The sequence below is a fragment of the Canis lupus genome, chromosome 7 (genome assembly GCF_003254725.2).
Source record: "Canis lupus dingo isolate Sandy chromosome 7, ASM325472v2, whole genome shotgun sequence".
NCBI classification, from domain to species: Eukaryota; Metazoa; Chordata; class Mammalia; order Carnivora; family Canidae; genus Canis; species Canis lupus.
This window is the reverse complement of record NC_064249.1, coordinates 44,690,406-44,712,636: the sequence shown is the minus strand read 5'-3', so window position 1 is coordinate 44,712,636 and position 22,231 is coordinate 44,690,406. Positions and strand designations below refer to the sequence as shown.

The window sequence follows — 22,231 nt, the reverse complement described above, 5'->3', positions numbered from 1 at the left end:
GCCCTATTCATTTTTCTTTTATCTTTTTCCCTTTATTCTTCAGATTGCACAGTTTCTATTGACTTATTATTCACTGATTTTTTTATTCTGCCATCTTGAACCTGTTGAGTCCTATTTTAGTGAAATTTCTTTTCAATTTTTATACTTTTCAACTATAGAATGTCTGTCCTCTGTTAAAATTTGTTTCCTTATTGAGATTCTCTGCTTGTTGATTCATTGTTATCATACTTTTCTTTAATTTTTAAAATGCATTTTCCTTTAGTACTTTGAACATATTTAAAATAGCTCTTTTGATGTCTTTGTGTGAAGTCCATCATCTGAGGACATTGTTTTTCTAGTGACTGCTTTTTATCTCCTGTGTATGAGTCACATTTCCTATTTTTTCAAAGATCTCTTGATTTTTTCTTGAAAACGATATCTTAGGGATGCCTGGATGGCTCTGCAGTTGAGCTCTGCTTTCGTTCGGCTCAGGGCATGATCCTGGAGTTCAGGGATTGAGTCCCACATCGAGCTCCCTGAGAGGAGTCTGCTTCTCCCTCTGCCTATGTCTCTGCCTCTCTCTGTATCTCTCATGAATAAATAAATAAAATCTTAAAAAATGTATATTTTTAAATAATATATTAGATAATGTATTACAGCAGCTTTGGATTATTATTTTTCCCTTTTTATTATTATTATTTATTCATGAGAGACAGAGAGAGAGAGAGAGAGCGGGCGGCAGAGATACAGGCAGAGGGAGAAACAGGCTCCATGCAGGTAGCCTGTTGCGGGACTTGAACCTAGGACCCCAGGATCACACCCTGGACCGAAGGCAGTGCTAGACCACTGAGCCACCCGGGATGCCCTTATTTTTCCCTTTGAAAGCAGGTTGCTGGTAACTGGGATAAATTGGAAATCTGTCACTCCTGCAGTGTGTTGTTGCTTATGTCTCTGCTCAGCTTTTTATTTTTTATTTTTCCTTTAAATTTTTTTATTATTTATTTAATTAATTATTAATTAATTTATTTATTTATTATTTTTTTTCCTTTAAAATTTTTTAAATCTGGCTTTCTGTTGGTTACACTTGTCCTTTCCAGCATAGTTTTCTAGTTAGCCAATACTTGGACAGAAATTGTGCTCAAATAACTCCTGCCAGTAAGGACTTTTGTTCTTTACCAATGGATCTGTGTGTGGATGGGTGAAAGCATTTTAAAGTTTAGGCCATGTTCAAGTCTGCCTGGGCTTTTGAGTCCTTTTGGACCCTTTCACATCTCTTCTGCATAATCCTGTAGCCTCAATCAAGAATATATGCTTGACCCATTCACTATCAAATCCTTAGGGGTGGAACCCTTGATTGCCCTGCCTGCTTGCTGCTGAGATTGTGTCTTGCACCTGTAATGCCTCTGGGTGTAGGTGTGGCCAACCATTTCAGATTGAGGCCACTTTGTTTTGTTTTGTTTTGTTTTTTTGAGGCCTCTTTGTGGTGCAAACACCATCCCTCAGGCCTGTCCCACCTCATTAGGCAGAACCTATTGAGCTGACAGGTGGGAGGTGGGGGGAGATGGAGCAGCCCCAGGCAGGACCCCCAATATATTTTTAAGATTTTATTTATTTGACACACAGAGAGAGTACACACAAGCAGGGGTAGGGGCAGGCAGAGGGAGAAGGAGAAGCAGACTCCCCACTGAGCAGGGAGCCTGACATAGGTCTCCATCCCAGGACCCTGGGATCATGACCTGGGCTGAAGGCAGATGCTTAACTGACTGATACACCCAGGTGCCCCAATCCTGCAGATTTTTAAGCATCAGTACTTCTCTTTTTGTATGTTTTGAAAGATTTCCAGAGCTCTGAAGTGTTTTTGTTTTTTCAAGATTTATTTATTTATTTGAAAAGGAGAGAGTGAGAACCTGAGCACACCAGTGGGAGAGAGGAGAGAGAATCTAAAGCAGACTCCCCTAGCAGGGAGCTCCATTGGGTGGGGGGAAGGTGCTCTACACAAGGCTTTGATCTCTGGACTCTGAGATCGTGACCTGAGCCAAACCAAGAGTTAGCTACCCAACCAAGAGTGCCCCACAGGCACCCCTGAAGTGGTTATTTTGATTAATTTTGTCATGCATTTTTTTAAGATTTTATTTGTTCATTCATGAGAGACATGGAGAGAGAGGCAGAGACACAGGCAGAGGGAGGAGCAGGCTCCATGCAGGGATCCTGATGCGGAACTTGATCCTGGATCCCAGGATCACGCCCTGAGCCAAAGGCAGATGCCCAACCACTGAGCCACCCAGGCGTCCCTGTCTTACTTTATATCTCAGGAGGATTGGCTGACCCTTTTTTTGCTCATAGCCAGAAGTGTCCTGCCTTACTAATACTTAAGAAACCCTACATACCCATAATCTATCACTTCTTCACAATGAGGTAGCCACTATCCTGATGTGTTGGTAACCATTCCCATGCTTTTTAAAGTAGTTTTACAGCACAACTAAGTATCCATATATATTATGTCATTTCATTTTGTCTTGATTTGAACTTCATATATAATACATTGAATGATCCGGCCTTTTTTTTTTGTTTTTGTAATTTGCTTTTTTTGTTTTGGTTTTACTTACCATTGTTTTTATTGTTTTATCTATGTTAACATGGTTTCCACTGCTGTATGCTCGTTTATTGTAGGAATGTACCACAACTTATTTTTCCATTCTACGGTTTGTTAGTAAATGTCTTGTTTTTGTTTTGTTTTGTCTATCACAGAAACAGTGCTGCTATGACACATGTGTTTCTCTAGACCGTGTTTTTCAAACTTTAGGTCACGACCTATTGGGTTGTGAAATCAATTGACTCAGTCATGACCAACACTAAATTTTTTAAATACATAGAATGAAAAACTATCTGAGTGCTTTACATTCAAGTTTCTGTTTCGTGAATGTTACCACAGGAAGCTCCAAACTCCTAAGTCACTCCTTATTTCCTGTATTTGATCTTCAGAAAGCACTGCACATTCTCTGTTCTTTTCCTTCCCCTCTTCTTCCAGCTCTCTTCTGCTTTGGTTCATTGTCAGCAAAATCACCAATATTCTTAATTTCCTGTCTGAATTCTCCTTTACCTTGCACTCATAGCACTGTGGCTTTCTACCGAGGGCACAGCTTCACCTTGTAAGGGGTGGCTGCACTTTTTTTTTCTTCCTGTAGTCCTTATCCTCTGGCCTGGATTTCCTTGTTCCTCATTGCCACTCTTCTGATTATTTTCCTCTTCCATTAATCCCTATATTGCTGTCCTTTTTGACCACTGACTATGACTTTTTTTCTTTGCTTAATGTCATTTTTGTCCATTATTACTCCTGTCTTAATTCTTGGTGATTTCAGTATACACGGATGATCCTTCTGACACCACCCACTCAGTTCTGTAAACTCCCTCATGATTTTGTTCTCTACTTCAGCCAGTTATTTCTACAGTCATACTCTAACCAGTGCTTTTTGAACTGTCTGTTCTGAAGGACCAGTATATTTTTTTCTTAAAGATTTTATTTATTTGAGAGAGTGAGCAAGCGACTGCATGCATGGGGGTGGGAGGTAGGGGAGGGACAAAGGGAGAAGGAGAAGCAGACTCCCTGCAAAGCAGAGAGCCCGACACAGGGCTTGATCCCAGGACCCTGAGATCATGACCTGAGCCGAAGGCAGACACTTAAGCACTGAGCTACCCTAGGTGCCCAGGACCAGTATATTTTTATTTTCAATCCATCATTGGTGGATTTTTGGGGTAAAATACAATCAGTTAAACTAGGAAATTGAAATGCTGCTTGGTTGTCATGACAATATCAAATTGCTCTAAGTTTCTAATCAATTTTCTTAATTTCTGTACTTCTGTCACTGCAGACAGTCCTTTAAAAACAACACTTTGAGTAGCACTATTTTAGATTTTGTCAGTTACGAATAAATGCAACCTTTCTGTAATGTGTCATTCATAGTGCTCTTGGGTTACCACCTTCTCTTTCCAGTTCACTATAGTACCTTGACTCCACTGGGATGTTCATTCCATTGGACATTTTCACTGCCCTGTACCTTCTGGATGTGATCATTACAATCATTCCTTGCATATACTCTTGTTTCTGCTTGCTTGATAAAACTAGAATTCTGGTTAACTCAACTTCTTCTCTGTGCTTGGACTTACACAGCTGAACTTCAAAGGAGAAAAACCTGTGTGTGCCAGTCTCACTTGAAGTTCATGCTACAACCCTTAAAGTGGGCCCTTATTATTGTCTGGAAATCATATCTATTTTTCTCTAGTGTCTTCATTTTCACAATACTTTTTCACACTTGCTCTTCTGATCAATATCAGTACTACCTCATTCCTCCTCACTCTTAACAATCACTTTGTTTTCTACTTCCTTGAAAAATTTGTAGTCAGAGGTAACTTCCATTAGATTCCCATTATGTTTAACATCGAACCATGAAAATTAGAATGACACGGGATCCCTGGGTGGCGCAGCGGTTTGGCGCCTGCCTTTGGCCCAGGGCACGATCCTGGAGACCCGGGATCGAATCCCACATCGGGCTCCTGGTGCATGGAGCCTGCTTCTCTCTCTGCCTGTGTCTCTGCCTCTCTCTCTCTCTGTCTGTGACTTAAATAAATAAATAATAAATAAAATATTAAAAAAAAAAAAGAAAATTAGAATGACACCTTTTGTCTTAAGGTCTGTTTTGCCTACTAATCATAGAGATAAATAAGCTGGAGGGTTCTGTGATCTTTCATTTATATACTTTTTTAATTTATTCAAACCTTTACAAGTCCCTGTGTATGATAGATGGACATTAAATACTAGCACAATTTATTAGAGTCACGCAAAGTGATGTGAAAGAAAATAGGTATGTAATTTGTATATAACAGGGATCCTATTGGTATGGTACCAAAGGCTACTTCAAGCAATTGATACTTAACATGATACCTGTGAAGTGTAGCCAGCAACGGTGCGGCCGGCACAAAAATGAGTGTGAAAAGCCAAAGATACGTAGTGTGGAAATTGAGTAGGATTGCAAATTATTCTTTTTGACACTATGTAAATTACTGTGTTTAGCAGTTTTATTCTCCTCACATTTTCTGTAGCAAGTGTTACAATCCTTTTCCATTTTCACAAACCTCCAAACCTGATCTTTTCACCATGTATTAAGTTTTTCTGACCAAGAATGAGGTCTGATATGAAAGAAACTCTCTCCAGATTTTTATAGTAGCCTCATTTAGCCTTATAGTTTGTACTTTCGACTCCTTTTCACTTAATATTTTCTGCTTCTTTGTCTCAGAGGAGCAGTGTATTGCTTCCTTTCCATGGTTTAACTCTCCTACCTGTAGTTTGTCATTTTGGTTTCTTAATGAACACAGAACTAATAAAGCAAATGCTGCATTTTGATTGTCCAGAATTGACAGCCTGTTTTTAATCAATTTATTTTTATTTATTTTTTAAAGGCTACTTATTAGAGAGTACACCAGCAGGGGGGCGGGTGGGGGAGAGGGAGAAGGAGAAGCAAACTCCTTACTGAGCAGGGAGCCTGACATGGGGCTCAATACCAAGTCTCTGGAATCATGACCTGAGTTGAAGGCAGACACTTAACTGACTGAGCCACCCAGGCACCCCTTTATTTTTTTTGAAATAAAAAATTCTCTCTCGGGGAGAGAGTGGCGGAGGGACAGAGGGGGAGGGTATTGAGGCAGACTTCACTGAGCACAGGGCTCAGTCTCATGTCCCATAAGATCATAACAGACCAAACCAAGAGTTGGATGCTCAACTGACTGTACCACCCAGGTACCCCATAATGGTGTTATTTTTACTGAGCCAGGGAAAACTAGAAAAGGAACAGAGTTGGGGGTACCTCAGATGACTAATTTGGTTTTGGACATGAGATCGTGGTGCCTTTGTGAAATCTAAATGCAGATGTCAGGTGGCAGTTTGGGTAGACTGGTATATAGTTTGAGAAGTGCTGAGATGGAGACACTGAATTCCTAGTATGGGAAGGTATTGGAAACTGGATATAGAAGAGGGTTACTTTGATGGGTGTGAAAAGGACATAGTCCCAGGGCTGATGCCTATAGGCTGAAAAGGAGCAACTAGAAGAAGGGAAACCTGGAAGCCAAAGAAAAACTTTAGCTTAAGGAAGAGAGGGAGTGGTTAAGTATAGAATGCTGCTTAGACATTAAGATGAAAGCCAAACTAGGTTTGTTGGATTTAGATATACAGTGTCATTGATGACCCTAATAAGAACTGTTCTTCAGTTTTGATAAAAGCAGATGTCAGTGGGATTAGGTTGGAGGAGTATGAGAGGTAAGGAAATAGAGGCAGGGAATTTAGACAGTTCTCTTAATAAGGTTGTGAAAGAAGAGAATGATTTCTGGAGGAGGAGATGTGAAGTTGAAGTGGTAAGTAGAAGGAGAATTTTTTCAAATGAATGAGTAGATGGATGGATGATCTGTTAGAGTGTGAGAGGTTGATATGCGCCAGAGAATAATCCATAAGGCTCTAGGGAAATGAGAGGGGATTGGCTGTAATATCCATGTAGAAGGGGGAACCTCCTTTAGACTGGAGGAAAGAACAGCATGGTGGAAAATGGTGTTCTAAGGAAATAAATGCTATGTGTTTTATATTTACTACTTTCTTGTGAATTCGCTGAATATTAAATCGGATAGTTGAGAGCCTTTTATCTTTTAACTATCATTTGATAGTTTTTTTCTTTTTTTAAGATTTTATTTATTTGAGAGAGAGGGCGAGCGAGCAAGAGAGTATGGGGGGGCGGGGGGCAAAGGGAGAGGGAGAAGTAGGCTCTGCCAAGCAGAAAGCCTATGCAGGGCTCTATCCCAGCACTCCAGGATCACAACCTGAGCCAAGGGCAGATGGTTAACCAATTGAGCCATCCAGGTGCTCCTAGTTTTGTCTTTTTCTACCAGCTACTTTTGATTATTCTACCAGGAAAATCTATGTATTTTCCTGGACCAAAAACAATATATGCAGTAAATACTCTGGGAAGATTACTCTGTACATATGACATCTTTCTCCCCTGTGTTTAGGGTACTTAATTTTTATTCCATTGCAGGGAGTTTTGTCAGAGCTCATATTTTCACTTTTTTTCTTGTGTTTTATGAATTATGACAAATTCCACTACAGGGGGGAAACTGATAGATTTCACTGACTAAATTTGACCTGAGCAGTATTTGGTGTCATGAGCAGAAAGGTACAACTCCCCTTTTCTTCAGAAGACTTTTCAGTAGACTTTGATGTTAGGGTGGGCTTTTGAATAGGTAATATTTTTATATGATTGTAAATTCAAGAGGTAAAAACTATATACAGTAAAAGGGTCTTTTGATTCCTGTTCTCTCATTTACTTTTCTTGCCAAAATAGCTGGTGTTATTTTCTACAGAATATAAATATAATTTTGTTCTTTACTTACACAAATGGTATATAATATGCCTTTTTTGTTCCTTTAACATTATGTATTAAAAATTACTCAAAAATAAAGGAAAGAAAATTACTCCATATTAGTATATTAAAGAACCTTTTCATCCTTTATGGCCACATTGTATGGACAGATCACTTTAGCTGACTGGTGGATACTAATACTGGATATTAGTATCCTATTTGTGGTTGATACTGGTGTTTGTGATTAAAATTGCTTTTTTAAGGCAGTATAAGTCGTTATAAATCTCAAACTCTGAAATATAAGGATCTTGAAATGAAAGATAATTGAGTTGTCATTTAAAGACATTTTTTTCATATTTTATCATGCTTTTTTTAACAAAAACAGTATAGATTTATTTGTCCTACCTACACAATTTATTTAAGAAGCAGGAGTTTTGGGGCAGCCTGGGTGGCTCAGGGGTTTAGCGTCACCTTCAGCCCAGGGCATGATCCTGGGGACCTGGGATCAAGTCCCACATCGGGCTCCCTGCATGGAGCCTGCTTCTCCCTCTGTGTCTCTTGTGAATAAATAAATAAAATCTTAAAAAAAAAAAAGCAGGAGTTTTATGGTTATATTAACATATTTACTTTTCAACCTGATGTTATATTATGTACTTCGAAAACGTCCAGTGCCTTCTTTCAAAAATTGACTCAAGACTTCTGATTCTTGTGCTTTATGGCTGACATTAATTTCATTTGAGTAGATTTTCAAATATTTCAGCTGTAAGAAAAATTTTTATTCTGGAATATATAACTTCACTCTCTACAGAAAAATCAACTCTTGTTTTTATTTAGTTAGAAAATCTTGGTTTATTTCTCATATTTGGGGTATTTCATATCCAAATATTTTATTTCCTTTTGTATTGCCAACATACTTCAGTTATGACACTGGCAGTTTGCTGGTTTAACTTTTACTCCCTCTATTGGCTTTCAGAGGTGTTACATTCCTTTTGGAATGGTGTTAGGAATAACATTTATGCTTATTTTCATTTAACTCAAAAATTAGTAATGATGCAAATGTGCTTATAAAATAGGCTACATATGGGATTGGTTTACATTAATGAATGTTTCCAGTGGCTGTGAATGTTCTGGTTTTCATGAATGTGTTGAGGAATCTTCATTAGAATGTCTGTTTCATTAGCAGCTGAGAATAAGACCATGAAAACCCAAAAATAGGAATATAAAGGAATACAGAATATTCATGTTTATAGTAAGCAAAAAGTAGACTTGGCATGTTAGATCAATAAAAGGGTTTTCTGAGTTTCTTCTGATATTCATCTGCCATATATTGAACTGTCAAGTAACTTGATAGAGTGAAACAGTGGAGATGTCTCATGGCACCTGATTAGCATAGCCATCTAGCTCAGTGTTTGTCTCTCTTACCAGTGGGACCACATGATAATTGCCTTCTGTAACATCACGTGTACAGAGTAAGGTATTTACTTGCCTTGCACATTCTTTTTATTTATTTATTTATTTATTTATTTATTTTTATTAAAAAAAAATATTTTATTTATTTATTCATGGAAGACACAGAGTGAGAGGCAGACACATAGGCAGAGGAAGAAGCAGGCTCCATGCAGGGAGCCTGATGAAGGACTCCATCCCGGGACCCCGGGGCCATGCCCTGAGCTGAAAGCAGATGCTCAACCACTGAGCCACCCAGGCATCCCCTTATCATCCTTTTAAAACCAAACTACCAGTTAATGAAGTTTGCTCTGTATAGGTCACAACTCTTATGATTAAATATTCTGTACTCTTCTTTCTCCATGATTAAGTAGAGTTGTAGCACACTTCATAGGAAAAGGATGTTAGATTCTAAAATTAGCATATAGGAGCACCTGGTGGCTCAGTCAGTTGAGCATCCAGCTCTTGGTTTCTGCTCAGGTCATGATCTCAGGATCTTGGGGTCCAGCCCTGCACTCAGTGAGGGGTCGGCTTGAGATTTTCTCTCCCTCTTCCTCCTCCTCTGCTCTTCTCCCTACTCATGCATACTCTCTCTCAAATAAATTAAATCCTTAAAAAAATAAAGTATAAAGGTGGAAAATGTTTTTAAAGTGTTTTCTGTCACACTCCTTAAGTCATTCATAGACTAGAGTGTACTAGATTTTCTGGGTTCACAAAGTAGTTGGTCTGTATTTAGTTGCTATTGTTTATGAAACAGAATGTGAGCCAACACTAGGCTCACATTCGGCCTGATGAGAGGTATGTGGCAACTAGAAGGGATTGTGTGGAAACAGCATAGTCAGGCCTGTCCTTTTAATACCCCTGTAGTGCAGGGGTATTCCTCTCCCCCCTCCCCCCTCCGAAGAGGAATAGCAGACAGGTTTGATGCATACAATTACTTTGGGTGCTCATTTGCCAAATGCATGTAATTGAAGGATTTTATTTTGTTTTGTTTTATATAAGTGTACATTTGATATTGTTCCACTGTAACTTCCTCTCTTGGAGGATTTGAGTATGAAAGTAATCATTCTAGTTAACTTGTTTCTGGGACTACTTTTTTTTTTGAAGCATTCTTTTTCATTTATGTTAAAGTCAACATACACATTTAACTATCAGAGTTTTGAGGATCCCTTTCTTGAATATTTTATTGAAAGATTTGTATTTATTTGAGAGAGAGGGCACAAGTCAGGGTGCAGGGGGGCGGAAGGGAGGATCAGAGGGAGAAGCAGACCACCCGCTGAGCAGAGACCCTGATGCAGGCCTTGATCCCAGGACCTAAGCAGACCTAAGCTTGATCATGACCTAAGCAGAAGGCAAATGCTTGACTGACTGAGCCATCCAGGCGCCTCCCACCCCCCCTCCTTTGAAGATTTTAAATAAAGTTTAAGAATGGAAAATTCTTGCTTGGTTCCTTGCTGGGCTTGCTAGTTCAGTAATTGAAGATTAATGTTATGCCAGTTTTAGTAGTTGTGTTTGCTAGTATTTGATAGTACTGAGTCCTTTGAATTTGTTAAGCAGATAAATACATTTTAAAGGCCTGTGTGATGGTAACTTTTGCTACTCATTTAGAAAGGTGGGCATGTTGTGTTGATTAAATAATCTACCATTTCTGTTTATTGATTTTGTGTGTTTTTGTACAGGTTGCTTTCCTGTTGCATCTTTGACCTAGTTTCCTAGACTCTGCTCCATGATTTAACTTGAAAGTCTGAAATGAAGATGGAGGAGGCAGTGGGAAAAGTCGAAGAACTCATTGAGTCTGAAGTCCCACCAAAAGCATCCGAACAAGACACAGCTAAGGAGGAAGATGGATCTGTAGAACTGGAATCTCAAGTTCAGAAAGATGGGGTAGTGGATTCTACAGTTCTTTCTTCAATGCCCTGCTTATTGATGGAACTGAGAAGGGACTCTTCTGAGTCTCAGTTGGCATCCACAGAGAGTGACAAGCCGACAACTGGCCGAGTTTATGAGAGTGACTCCTCTAATCACTGCATGCTTTCCCCTTCCTCTAGTGGTCACCTGGCTGACTCAGACACGTTGTCTTCTGCAGAAGAGAATGAACCCTCCCAGGCAGAAACAGCGGTGGAAGGAGACCCTTCTGGGGTGTCTGGTGCCACAGTCGGGCGCAAATCTCGGCGGTCCCGATCTGAAAGTGAAACATCTACTATGGCCGCCAAGAAAAACCGGCAATCCAGTGATAAACAGAATGGCCGAGTCGCCAAGGTTAAAGGTCATCGGAGCCAAAAGCACAAGGAGAGAATCAGGCTACTGAGACAGAAAAGGGAGGCTGCTGCACGGAAGAAGTATAACCTATTGCAGGACAGTAGTACCAGTGATAGTGACCTGACTTGTGACTCAAGCACGAGCTCATCAGATGATGATGAAGAAGTTTCAGGGAGCAGCAAGACAATCACTGCAGAGATACCAGGTAGAGGATGTTTTTTAAACTGACTGTAGAGCAACCGATGGCATTTCTAAGCTGTCAGGCTCAGTTAGATGAGTGACACTTGAAAAAATCCAGGAGACCTGCAGCTCTGTGTAAATTTGAATGAAGACTGCAGTGTATTAACAAGACATGGCCAATTTAAAAAACCTGTTCTGAGGTTTCCAGTGCACTTTAGCACATCAAAAAAAAAAAAAAAAAAAAAAAAATTAAATGGTTAATGATAGGGACAAGATTATTTTTAAGTAATGGAATTTCTCACAGATCTCTTTCTCTGTAACACATTACCTGAATTCCCATCATTGCCTTTTTAGCACTGCTTAGATTTAATACTCACTGTTCAGCATTATTACTAAGTAAATTCTCCTCAGGAATAGGCACCTTGCTTTATTATATAGCCACTGTACTCGAGCTTATGGTGTCTGAAATGACATGTTCTATCTTCCGTTAAAGTTTTCTAGTAACTGTTCCTCCTAAAAAATAGTAGTTCTATGTGTTTTCCCCCAGTTCAGTGCATGATGAAATAGTTATCCTTGTTGCACATTTCTCTATTCTGAGTTGTCACTTGCATTGGAAAAATGGTTTTTGCAGTATTTCCCCTTTATTCCCCCAAGGTTTAAGAAATTTGATAGAAATTTGCTTATTCTAGCTCTCATTGGTGTAAGAGTGTGTAATTTATTACATGTTTGACATACTTGCTTTCTCCATACTATCATGTCTGGTACTGTGTACTACAAAGGGTAGTCTTGCAATTTCAAGGTGGAAGAAAGATGAGATCTGAATGATTCTTAATTGGTAAATTCTCATTTTTGGAGAGACTCTTATGATTAGGAACATTTTATAAACTACATGACATTTAATAGATAATGACAGCATTGTTTATTGATAAAGAAAGGGAGGTTTTGATTTTTAAAATTTTATGGGTGACTGTTCTTTCTTCCTAGTTTTCTGAAAAGTTTGTTTCTACCCATGAAGACCACGTATTGCTGATACACAGAATATTTCAAGAAAAATCATATTGGTTAATTAAACCTGTAGCCAACCAAACTTCTATAAACTCAGTAACAAGAATCATTTTATAGGTGTTCATCTTACATAATAAAAGTCTCATCCATATAATATATTAAATATGAGTTTTTAACAATTAGAAATGCTTACTGTTTTAATATCTATTGAATTCCTTTGGTAGTTCCTTGTGTTAAAATTGCTAGGGAGGGGATTTATTTTGAAGTTCATTGGTTGAATGTGAGAGAATCAGACTTTGGGGTTCTCAGGCAGGTTGTAGGTATATTTCAGTTTTACATTTAATATTTTTTAAAAAGCTTGATTAACACCTGTAAAATAGTTCATTCTTATTTCCTATGTTCTGATCTATTAATTAAGACCATAATGATACAGTGCTTAATTTCACTAAACAGATTTTTCTGTAACCATTCCAATATTTTGCCTCCTTTTGGAAAGGGAAAAGAAGGTGGGTGAAATTCTCTTTGAAAATAGACCCAGTTATAGAGGTGGCATGAGAAATGTCTTCATGGGTTCTCTCTGTTTGGCTTACATAGATTAGGTGTGCTTCATTTATATTATCCAAACCTTGCTAATTGACTACTGTTACCAGTGTTTAAAGCTTCTGAAACACTGGTGCTCTGTTTCTTGTCTATTCTGAATTAGTATATAAACCAAAACACCAAAGTATGTTATTTGAATCTATGATTTAATTTTTATTCTTCAGACCATTTAGTAAGTTTGTGGCTCTTGAAAGTTTGTAGAATTTTTTAAGGTAATCCTGGAGAATCAAATGGTAGGTAAGGTGCTGGGGCCACTGTATATGCTGTGCACCACCCAGTTTCAGGAGGTGCTGTTCATATGCAAAGCAGCAAAGATGGAACAGCTTAAGTTTAAATATTAGGAAGTTCATTTCAACTGTCAGATTACTACCCCTAAAAAATTGTGATATCATGCATTTTTATATGTCAGTTTCCTGAGTCACATTATGACTTCAGAGAAGGGGATATACTCAACCTAATAGCAAGGGCAGTTACTGGAAAGTTGTGTAAATTGTAAAGATTGGATAAAATATGAACTGACTTGAGTACAGTAACATGGACATTCAGGTGAAATTAAACTGGATGTGCCGGACAGAATCTCTTGGATATTGACATTTGAATCAAGCTATTTACACAGAATGGAAATCGAGAGGAAAAGTAAAAACCGAGATTCTTGCTCTACTTTTTCATCAAGGTACATACAACTAATTTCGTAATTCAGAAAATGCTTCATTTATAAGCTTTGTCAGCAGCATAAATGTTGAGAGAATTATGCTAAATGTTCTCTTATGCCAAATTTACAATTAATGCATTTTCTTTTAAAGAGTGAAAATGATGCAGACTCCTATATTTTATAGTGCACAATCATACATAATTAATTGAATTTTATATCTGGAAGCAGATGTTTATGAAGCTTATTGTCTTACAGTTAACAGTTAACTGACAGGCAGCTTATTACCCACACGAAATCATTCTCTCCATGAAGTTTTTGAGAATATATTGGAGTTATCAAGATAATTCTAGCAGTTCTTGCATTGGGAGGACTTAGATGAGCAAAAATAGAGTATTTTGTAGTAAATATTAATGCGAAAATACTTTGTAATGATCTTGAGTATCCAAGGCTTTTAATCAAATGTCTCATTTATCTGTATAGATGACCTTTTTGTACCCTCAATCACACTTCGTGGTTTTATGATTAGACATTATTTTTCCTGGTGAGGGTGGGGTGGGATGTCACTTCCCTGTAAAATCACTTTAAGTTGAAACTAGGTCTGTAAAGTCTGCTCTTACAGGGAATTTTGATTTTAGTGAATATGAATAATGGACATTAGACTTCATTCAGTTCAAGAATCAGTTCTCAGAACAGACTCACTTATGTCCATCAGTGCACATGGGGAGCAGGGAAGAGTTTTTCCAATAATTGTTGTTTTTGATAAATATTTAGCATAGAGTTAACCTCAGGGTGACTTGGCTTCATCTTGTTTTTGCTGTGGTGACCTGCTTTTGTGTGGCTAAATAGTCCACCATATACATGCCTCTTCAGACTAAGTTTCCAAAAATACTATCTACCTTTGTAGGTAAGGGTCATTTGTCTGGGTAGGTAGAAAATGTAATTGAAAATCTAATTGAAAATCTAATCTGTTTTGGAGAATATCGGGGGGAGGCTCTTGAGGACAGTAGTCTAAGATCACCTGAATTCTCAATCCATGTAGCCAGGCTCATCTCCAGCTGAAGCCAGGATCTCAGTACCCCTTACTCAACATACATATTTATGTACTGAAAGGCATCCAGATAAGCTGTCATCTTACCTCTCTCACTTTTACCATGCTTCATCAATTCTTACTTGGAAATGAAAAAAAATTTTAAGTAGTAAATGCTTTGTAGAAAATTTTAAAAATAGAAAAATGTGAAATAGATTAAAATCACAGTCCTGCTTTTGTTAACATTTGAATATGTTGCCTTTCATAATATGTAACAAAATTTATCACTATATATACTTCTGTCTTCTTTCCTTCTTAATATTGCATTTTGAACACTTTAACAAAACACAATATTGTCTTTAAAATGTATGGATTTTGAATTATTTAGCTGACTATAAGATAAAGTCCCCAGTGTTGGGCCTTTGGGCTGTTTTTAGTTTTTGTTACTATGAGAAAAAGCTATGAATACTTTAAGGCTTTTGACCCATACTGCCAATGCTTTTTAAAATATATCGTTTATTGCATCCAGGAGTTTGTGTATTTGTTACATTATATTCTTTATATTTTTAAAAAGTCTTGCCGATTTGATGGAAGAATTATATCTTAGTGTTAATTTGCATTTCTTTGATCACTAATGAAGCTGAGAAATCATGTTTGGCCATTTGTTATTTCGGTAAACATTTTATTCATATTCTTTTCACATTTTCCTCCTGCTACTTTTTTTTCTTATTGATTTGTGAGGATTCTTAGCCTATTGGGGATTGAATTACTTGGAAACATTTATATATTAATTTAAGCAGTGGGAACTCATGGGAGAAGACCTGAAGCCCACATTAGCAATCCTATATATATATATATATATATATTTTTTAGATTGAATATGAAGTGGCTAAAAGCCCCACCTTCCCATTTTAAGCCTCTTACAATCTTACTTTACTGTATTGTAGCTATTTAGGAGACTTACTAAATACATTGATAACAAAGCACTGAGACATAGTAATCAGGTGAAAACTGCCTATTTTCAGTTTAGTAAATGCAAACAAGACAGGAAAAACCCATGCAATTTTCAATCTGACTATAGGTTAGACTCACTTGGGAGCATTTAGAACTAATGATGCCCAGGCCCTACCCCAGATCAATGAAATCAGAATCTCTGGGTCTCACCCAAGGCATCAGCATTTTTCCCTAGCTTTTTTGAGATATAATTGACATGCAACATCATGTAAGTTGAAGGTGTACAATGTGATGATTTGATATATGTATATATTCCAAGATGATTACTATGATAAGCTTAGTTAACAAATTTGTCACTTCACATAGTTTTGTGTGTTGAAAACTTTTAAGCTCTGTTCTCAGCAACTTCCAAATATACAACATTGTTAACTGCAGTCACCATGCTGTACCTTACATCCTGAGAACTTATTCATCTTACAACTGGAAGTTTATACCCTTTGATCACCTTCACCCATCTTCCCCATTCAGCCACAGTCTACTCTATGAGTTTGGTTATTTTGGATTTTACCTACACATGAGATCATCATTTTTAAAGCTCCTCAGGTGATTATGGTGAACAACCAGGGCCAAGAGCTACTACTCAGTTAAGTGGTAATATTAAGTCTCGCATTGATTTCACAAAATCATTGTGACACTGGTAGTCTGACTCAGTTAAGTTTTGTTACTGCTGGGTATCAAGTTATGAACAGTGGAGTCTAATTTTTAAAAGTCATGTTAGGGGGATCCTTGGGTGGCTCAGCGATTTGGCACCTGCCTTTGGCCCAGGGCGTGATCCTGGAGTCCCGGGATCGAGTCCCACGTTGGGCTCCCGGCCGGCATGGAGCCTGCTTCTCCCTCCACCTGTGTCTCTGCCTCTCTCTCTCTGTGTCTATCATAAAAATAAATAAATACATCTTTAAAAAGAAAAAAAAAGTCATGTTAGTTATAAAAACCATAGTCCAGTTTTGTATTAATAAGCATATACATTTTTTCTTTTACTCCACTTAAGTTATTGTTTTGAAAGCATGCATTGTTTAAATGTGTGGTTTTCTCTATGGTGCAATGTCTGGATAATGTTACTTAAATTTGGAAGCTTTGAAATCTTACTGGTGGATGTCTTTTGGCAATCTCTTATATTAAGGCACTAAGGTATTATTTTTGGCCTGCTTTTCCTAACTTCCTAAAGTTGAGTGCCTATATTAACTTTGTATACGCAAAAGTGTAAGCTTTGCTTTCAATAAGTCTTTTTCTCAAAGTGGGATATATCTTAGTATTAATAAAAGGACATACGTGTGTTTAAGGTGAGAATATTCCCTGCTTTTTTTTTTTAATAGACTATTTTTTAGAGCAGTTTTAGGTTTACAGCAAAATTGAGCAGAAGGTACAGAGACTTCCCATAAATTCCCTTGTCCCACATATGTACAGACTCCCCCCCCCCCCCCCCACTATCAGCACCCCCAACCAGAGAAAATGATGAATCTACATTGATAATATTGTCATTCAAAATCCATAGTTACATCAGGGTTCACTCTTTAAGATTTTTTAAAATTTATTTATGATAGAGACACAGGCAGAGGGATAAGCAGGCTCCATGCTGGTAGCCCGACGCAGGACTCAATCCTGGGACTCCAGGATTGTGCCCTGGGCCAAAGGCAGGCGCCAGACCGCTGAGCCACTCAGAGATCCCCATTAGGGTTCACCCTTGGTGTTACATGTTCTGTGAGTCTTGACAAATGTATGATTAGTCCTCGTTTTTAATATTTTAAAATGTCCTGCTTATTATCAGTGTTTATTTCTGATAGTCATCTCTGTGAGGCTGCAACTTACCTCAGTATCCCTAGCATAAGTATTCTTACATCATTATCTCAATTCAACCATTTTTCAGTGTTTGATGAAAAATAAGGCAGCACCAGAATCTGAAACAGATCAAAGTAGGCATCATAATTTCTTGTCCTCTACACTTATGTTTACCCAGCACTTATAATGGGGATAAACTGCTTAAAGAAAGTTTAATATTCTTTAAATTTCATTTAGTGTTTCCATAAGTGAAATACAAATTTTGGGGAAAGGCATGTTCTTGAGAAAATTTTTGTATGGACAAGAGTTTTTTTTAAGTGTGAGGACAAGGGATGGAGTAGTCGGGAAAAGGAATAATATGAACTTAGAGGATAATAAACTCTGTGAAGTTTTTATTTTCTAAGTAGAATTGGGCCAAAAATTTGTCCCATAGCTGTTTAGGCATTGAAAAGAGGTGACATGACTGATGAAATAGTTCCCGTTATCTAGGAAAAACACTGTTTTTCTTAATACTGAGACCTGGGAAATTTTTCTTTTGCATCTTCATAAAAAGCCACTATGAGATACAGTGAGCCATATTTTCAGAAATACCCTGGAATAAATACAATAGAGCTCTTTATAAGACTTCTTGGTATAGGTAGATGGGTTAAGGCCAAGATTAAATGATTTCCATCATTCATCTATTCAGCAAATATTTAAGCACCTACTACGTAGTGTGTGAATGAATGCAACAGTGAATGAAAAGTCTCTGCTGTCATGGAACTTAATCTTTTTTGAGGAGACAGATTATAAATGAATTTGTCATATCCTATTAGAAATACACACTATGGATAACAATAAGGCAGGATATAAGAGAAAAATTGACTAGGAATGGAGTAGAAAAGCTATTTCAGATAGTATTGTGGTCAAGAGTGGTCTGAAGAAGTAACATTTTTAATAGCATCCTAAGGAAAAGAGGTCAGCATAGTTTTATTGGAGACCTAAACTATATGGTGGGATTCAATCCAAACCAAAAATAATCCTGTCTAGTTCAAGGATAAAACAGTGTGTGTAGAGGACCATATCCTAAATCCCATGAGATGACTTCCTACAGGATATTAATAGCTATACATTGTTCACATGTTTGGGAAGTGCTGGACCATGTGGAAACAGGGTTGTTTGTTTTGTTTTACTGCAGGACATCTCAGGCATTTATGTGCTCTGCAGAGCAGGAGGATATAATTTGTAGCATATCCTAAACCTAATCACAAACTTTTTTTTTTAATCATTTTACCTTTTAGCACTTGCAAAGACCAGGGTTTATAGAAAGCTGACCCAGAGCTTGTATACATGGATTGTGTATATCCTTTATGCGGTTTCCCATAAGGAATATTTTTTAACTTAATATAAGAAGAGCATTTGATAAAAATCAGTCCGTTGAGAGTTAATTGTATACTGATTTATTATGGGTCAGCTGTGAAAACAGTTTTTAGAATTTTATAGTCAAAGCAGTGAAAATATTCAGGGATACAATGGTTCTCAACCAAGTAAAATCACCTGGGGAGTTTAAAACAATAAAACAAACCTTCAATGCCTGGGAGCCCTCGGTTTTGATATTTGTTAAACCACTCCAGGGTTTTATGTTCAGCAAAGGTTGAAAACCACTCTTACAGATTAATAATTAGTTGTATAGTAATACTAGTTGCCAGGCAAATAATATTGAAGCTGTGAAAAATGGTAGTGTTATGTTATTTAATTTTTCTTGGAATTACTTTACTTTTGTTCAGTTAACTTAAGTGCTGCTTATGCAGGCTTTATATGGCTCTTTTTAGTAATGCTTAAGCCATTTTCCTGAATAAGCATGTCTTAATAAAAAATACAATTTTCTGAATTAATGTTTTATCAAATGGCCTCAGTGTCTTTAAAGCTAACTTCAATTATGCTGGGGGATTTGAAGGAGCGCCCAGGGAAATTCCAAGATTACTTGACAGGGTTGCTGTGTATGATAGGAACTGCATAGGCAGTGTCCTAGAAGAGGCCATGAGCTGTTTTTCCGAGATGCAGAGGCAGACAGAAAAGAAGTTCACGTGTGGATGGAAAAGCTAACTCACCTTGATGCTGGAGAAGAGAACAAGCAGCTGTGGAACCCGGGGAACTTAAAATGCAACTAGTTGGCCAAAGAATTTCCCCTCTCACCCAGTCAGGTGCTTGCTTACATGCAGATGCCTGATTTCCAAGAACTATCACAGCAGCCCTTTGGTTCTTGAGCGACTTGTTGAAATGTTGACAGTACAGTAGAATTCCCAAAGACTTAAAACAGTTTTCCATTTAACTTTGCCAAAAATGGCAATATTACAGAACAACCTTTAAAATTGTCACAAAATCAATTGTGTTAACTCTCTGGTGTTTGGACTGTATAAAGAAAGAATAGTTTTGCCTTTTGTAAGTTTCTTTTGATAGTGTTTTAAAAATTAAAATAGTAAACAGTTTCTTTTTAAAAAATTAGATATTCAAAACGGTTGGATAAATTTTAGCTTGTATTTCATTACATGTGGTTGGAACATAGAACCATACTTAGATGATAGGAGTGATCCTCATTTTTAGGCTTTTTTCATGCCAACAATATAAGATATAGGGAATATTAGTAAATTCAAATAGATACTTAATTTCTTGAGAATCTCTAGCGTTTATTTTCTATACTCGACTCTGAGAAGGAGGAATCGTGTAATTAATCCCACTCTGAAGGCCATAAGTGATGAATGTACTGCACGAACATTTTTATATCATTTTTCCATATGTCGTAATGAATGCATTTGTTGCTAGTCTTTAATGAATTGTAACTTTCAATAATATTTGTATGCAGGAAGAATGAATTAACCTGAGGAAATGAAATGTATAATCTACCTACTATGCAAGATATTGTGGAGAAAGCAGAATAGAATGGAGTTTGACTACATGCATGAGAATTTTTCACTGCTACATAGACGAACTTTTATCTTGAGCATTAATGTAAAGCTCAGTGCCTGAGGCAGTAACCTGGCATACATCAGTGAAATTGTCTGGTATCCTGATGTAAAGAAAGGGTGCTTCTAGAGGAAACAGTTGAAATGGTCACTCTGTTAAGGATGTGTATTGAATGGGTTTTTAAGTTACTAGTGACTAAGTGTATTAGCTAATGTACTACCAATTTAATTTTGTTTTGAATCCTCTGGCAGAAAATAAACGACCCTTTGGCATGTTAAAGGGCCTATAGAGTGTGTCAAAGGGGAGAAAATATCACAGGATTGAAAGTCTTGCAACATGATAGCTGTTCTTGTATGTGGCCTGGGATTGGGAAATATTGATATTTTATCTTTTCTGGGTTGCTTAGACTATTGTAAGAAACCGCTAAATTTGGATGAAATATTTTAGTAGGAATATACAACTTTGCTAACACTGTTTTTAAGATTTTGCTTTATAGTGGATTTACTTAGAATAAAAATTTATTAGTCTTTCCCTTCAAATTTATAACTTAATAACTTCTCAAATATGGAAAAGGTTTATTAATATTTAATGAAGTTGCAATTTTGGGAAAACTAATTCTAAGAGGAAGGGGAAAGGAAGGTAGTTTATTTAACAATGAAGAACTTTAATAATTTATCAGAAAATTGTTAGTACATTTTCTTTCTTTTTTTTTTTTTTTTAAAGATTTTATTTATTCATGAGAGACACAGAGAAAGAGAGAGGCAGAGATACAGGCAGAGGGAGAAGCAGGCTCCATGCAGGGAACCTGATGTGGGACTCGATCCCGGGTCTCCAGGATCGTGCCCTGGGCCAAAGGCAGGTGCTAAACCGCTGCGCCACCCAGGGATCCCTACATTTTCTATTTATTTCTTTTTCCAAATATTTGCAACTTCTAAATTAACTGTAATAGACCAAGCCAATTTTTTTCTTTTCTAGTTTTTATTATTTGAAAAATAAACTGTGATATATATATATATTTTCAAAACTGATGGATGAGAATCGGGAGTTAACTTTGGGGGAGGCTTTTATTAATGTGCTCAGTTCTCTTTGAAGAATGTATGTAGGAATTAATGAAAAAGACTAGAAGTCTCTTTATTGTGTAATGACTGTCAGATTTCCTGAACTTGATATTTGACAAATAGGGGGTAAGGTTTGAACACTAGTGCAACCTGCAATAAATTTCTTAACATCAGCTAAGCTCTTACATAATATTAGTATGAATTTTCACCATAAAGTATATAGAAATTTATTATAACTGATGTATTTTTCTCTGAAATGATAGTGCAACATTTGTAAATGACTTCAGGTTGTATTTTTCTTTTATTAGATTAAGTTTTATATCAACAGGAAGAACGTACTGGTTTGAGATGACTGACTAGATTTTAACTAATCTGTAATCTTGAATTTGAGGTACTTTCGGGGAAGTTTGTTCTGTCTTCAGTTTCTTACTGGGATCACAGATTTTACTAGACATGGACTTTTAGACATAAAAATGTAAGGGGCGCATTTGGTGGGCTATCTTGGTAGAACTTGCAGCTCTTCATCTCAGAGTTGTGAGTTCAAACCCCACATTGGGCGTGGAGCCTACTTTAAAAAGTAAATTAAAAAAGTTAACTTTTGCATGTTAACATGAATACTTTTCTATGCATGTATAAACTGCATTAAGCTCTTGGCAGGTTTTTTTTTGTTTCCTGATTTAATATTTGATATATTAAGCATGGACTGATGTTTTTAATTTTTAAAATAGAAAATTTTAATAATTGATATTCTGGGTAGGAATAACATTTAAGATATTTGGGAGATGTTAAACATTAATACTTTTGAGAAGCCTTTCTCATAATTTTGGGTAAACAGGTAAAAAGAGGTTTTGGTAGAAAGAAAAGGAACACTAAAATATATTGATTTCATTCATAG

At 37.0% G+C, this 22,231-nt stretch overlaps 1 protein-coding gene across 4 annotated transcripts in view; it reads left to right on the top strand.

Annotated features, from left to right (window-relative positions):
• C7H18orf25 (chromosome 7 C18orf25 homolog) overlaps positions 1-22,231 on the top strand; it is an 80,560-nt gene that overhangs the window by 25,047 nt on the left and 33,282 nt on the right. For all 4 annotated transcript variants that reach the window (XM_025428994.3, XM_025428996.3, XM_025428993.3 and 1 more), the window contains exon 2: positions 10,502-11,286. In XM_025428994.3, the coding sequence (XP_025284779.1) occupies positions 10,572-11,286 (715 nt within the window). In that variant the 5' untranslated portion in view covers positions 10,502-10,571. The remainder of the gene's footprint in view (positions 1-10,501; positions 11,287-22,231) is intronic.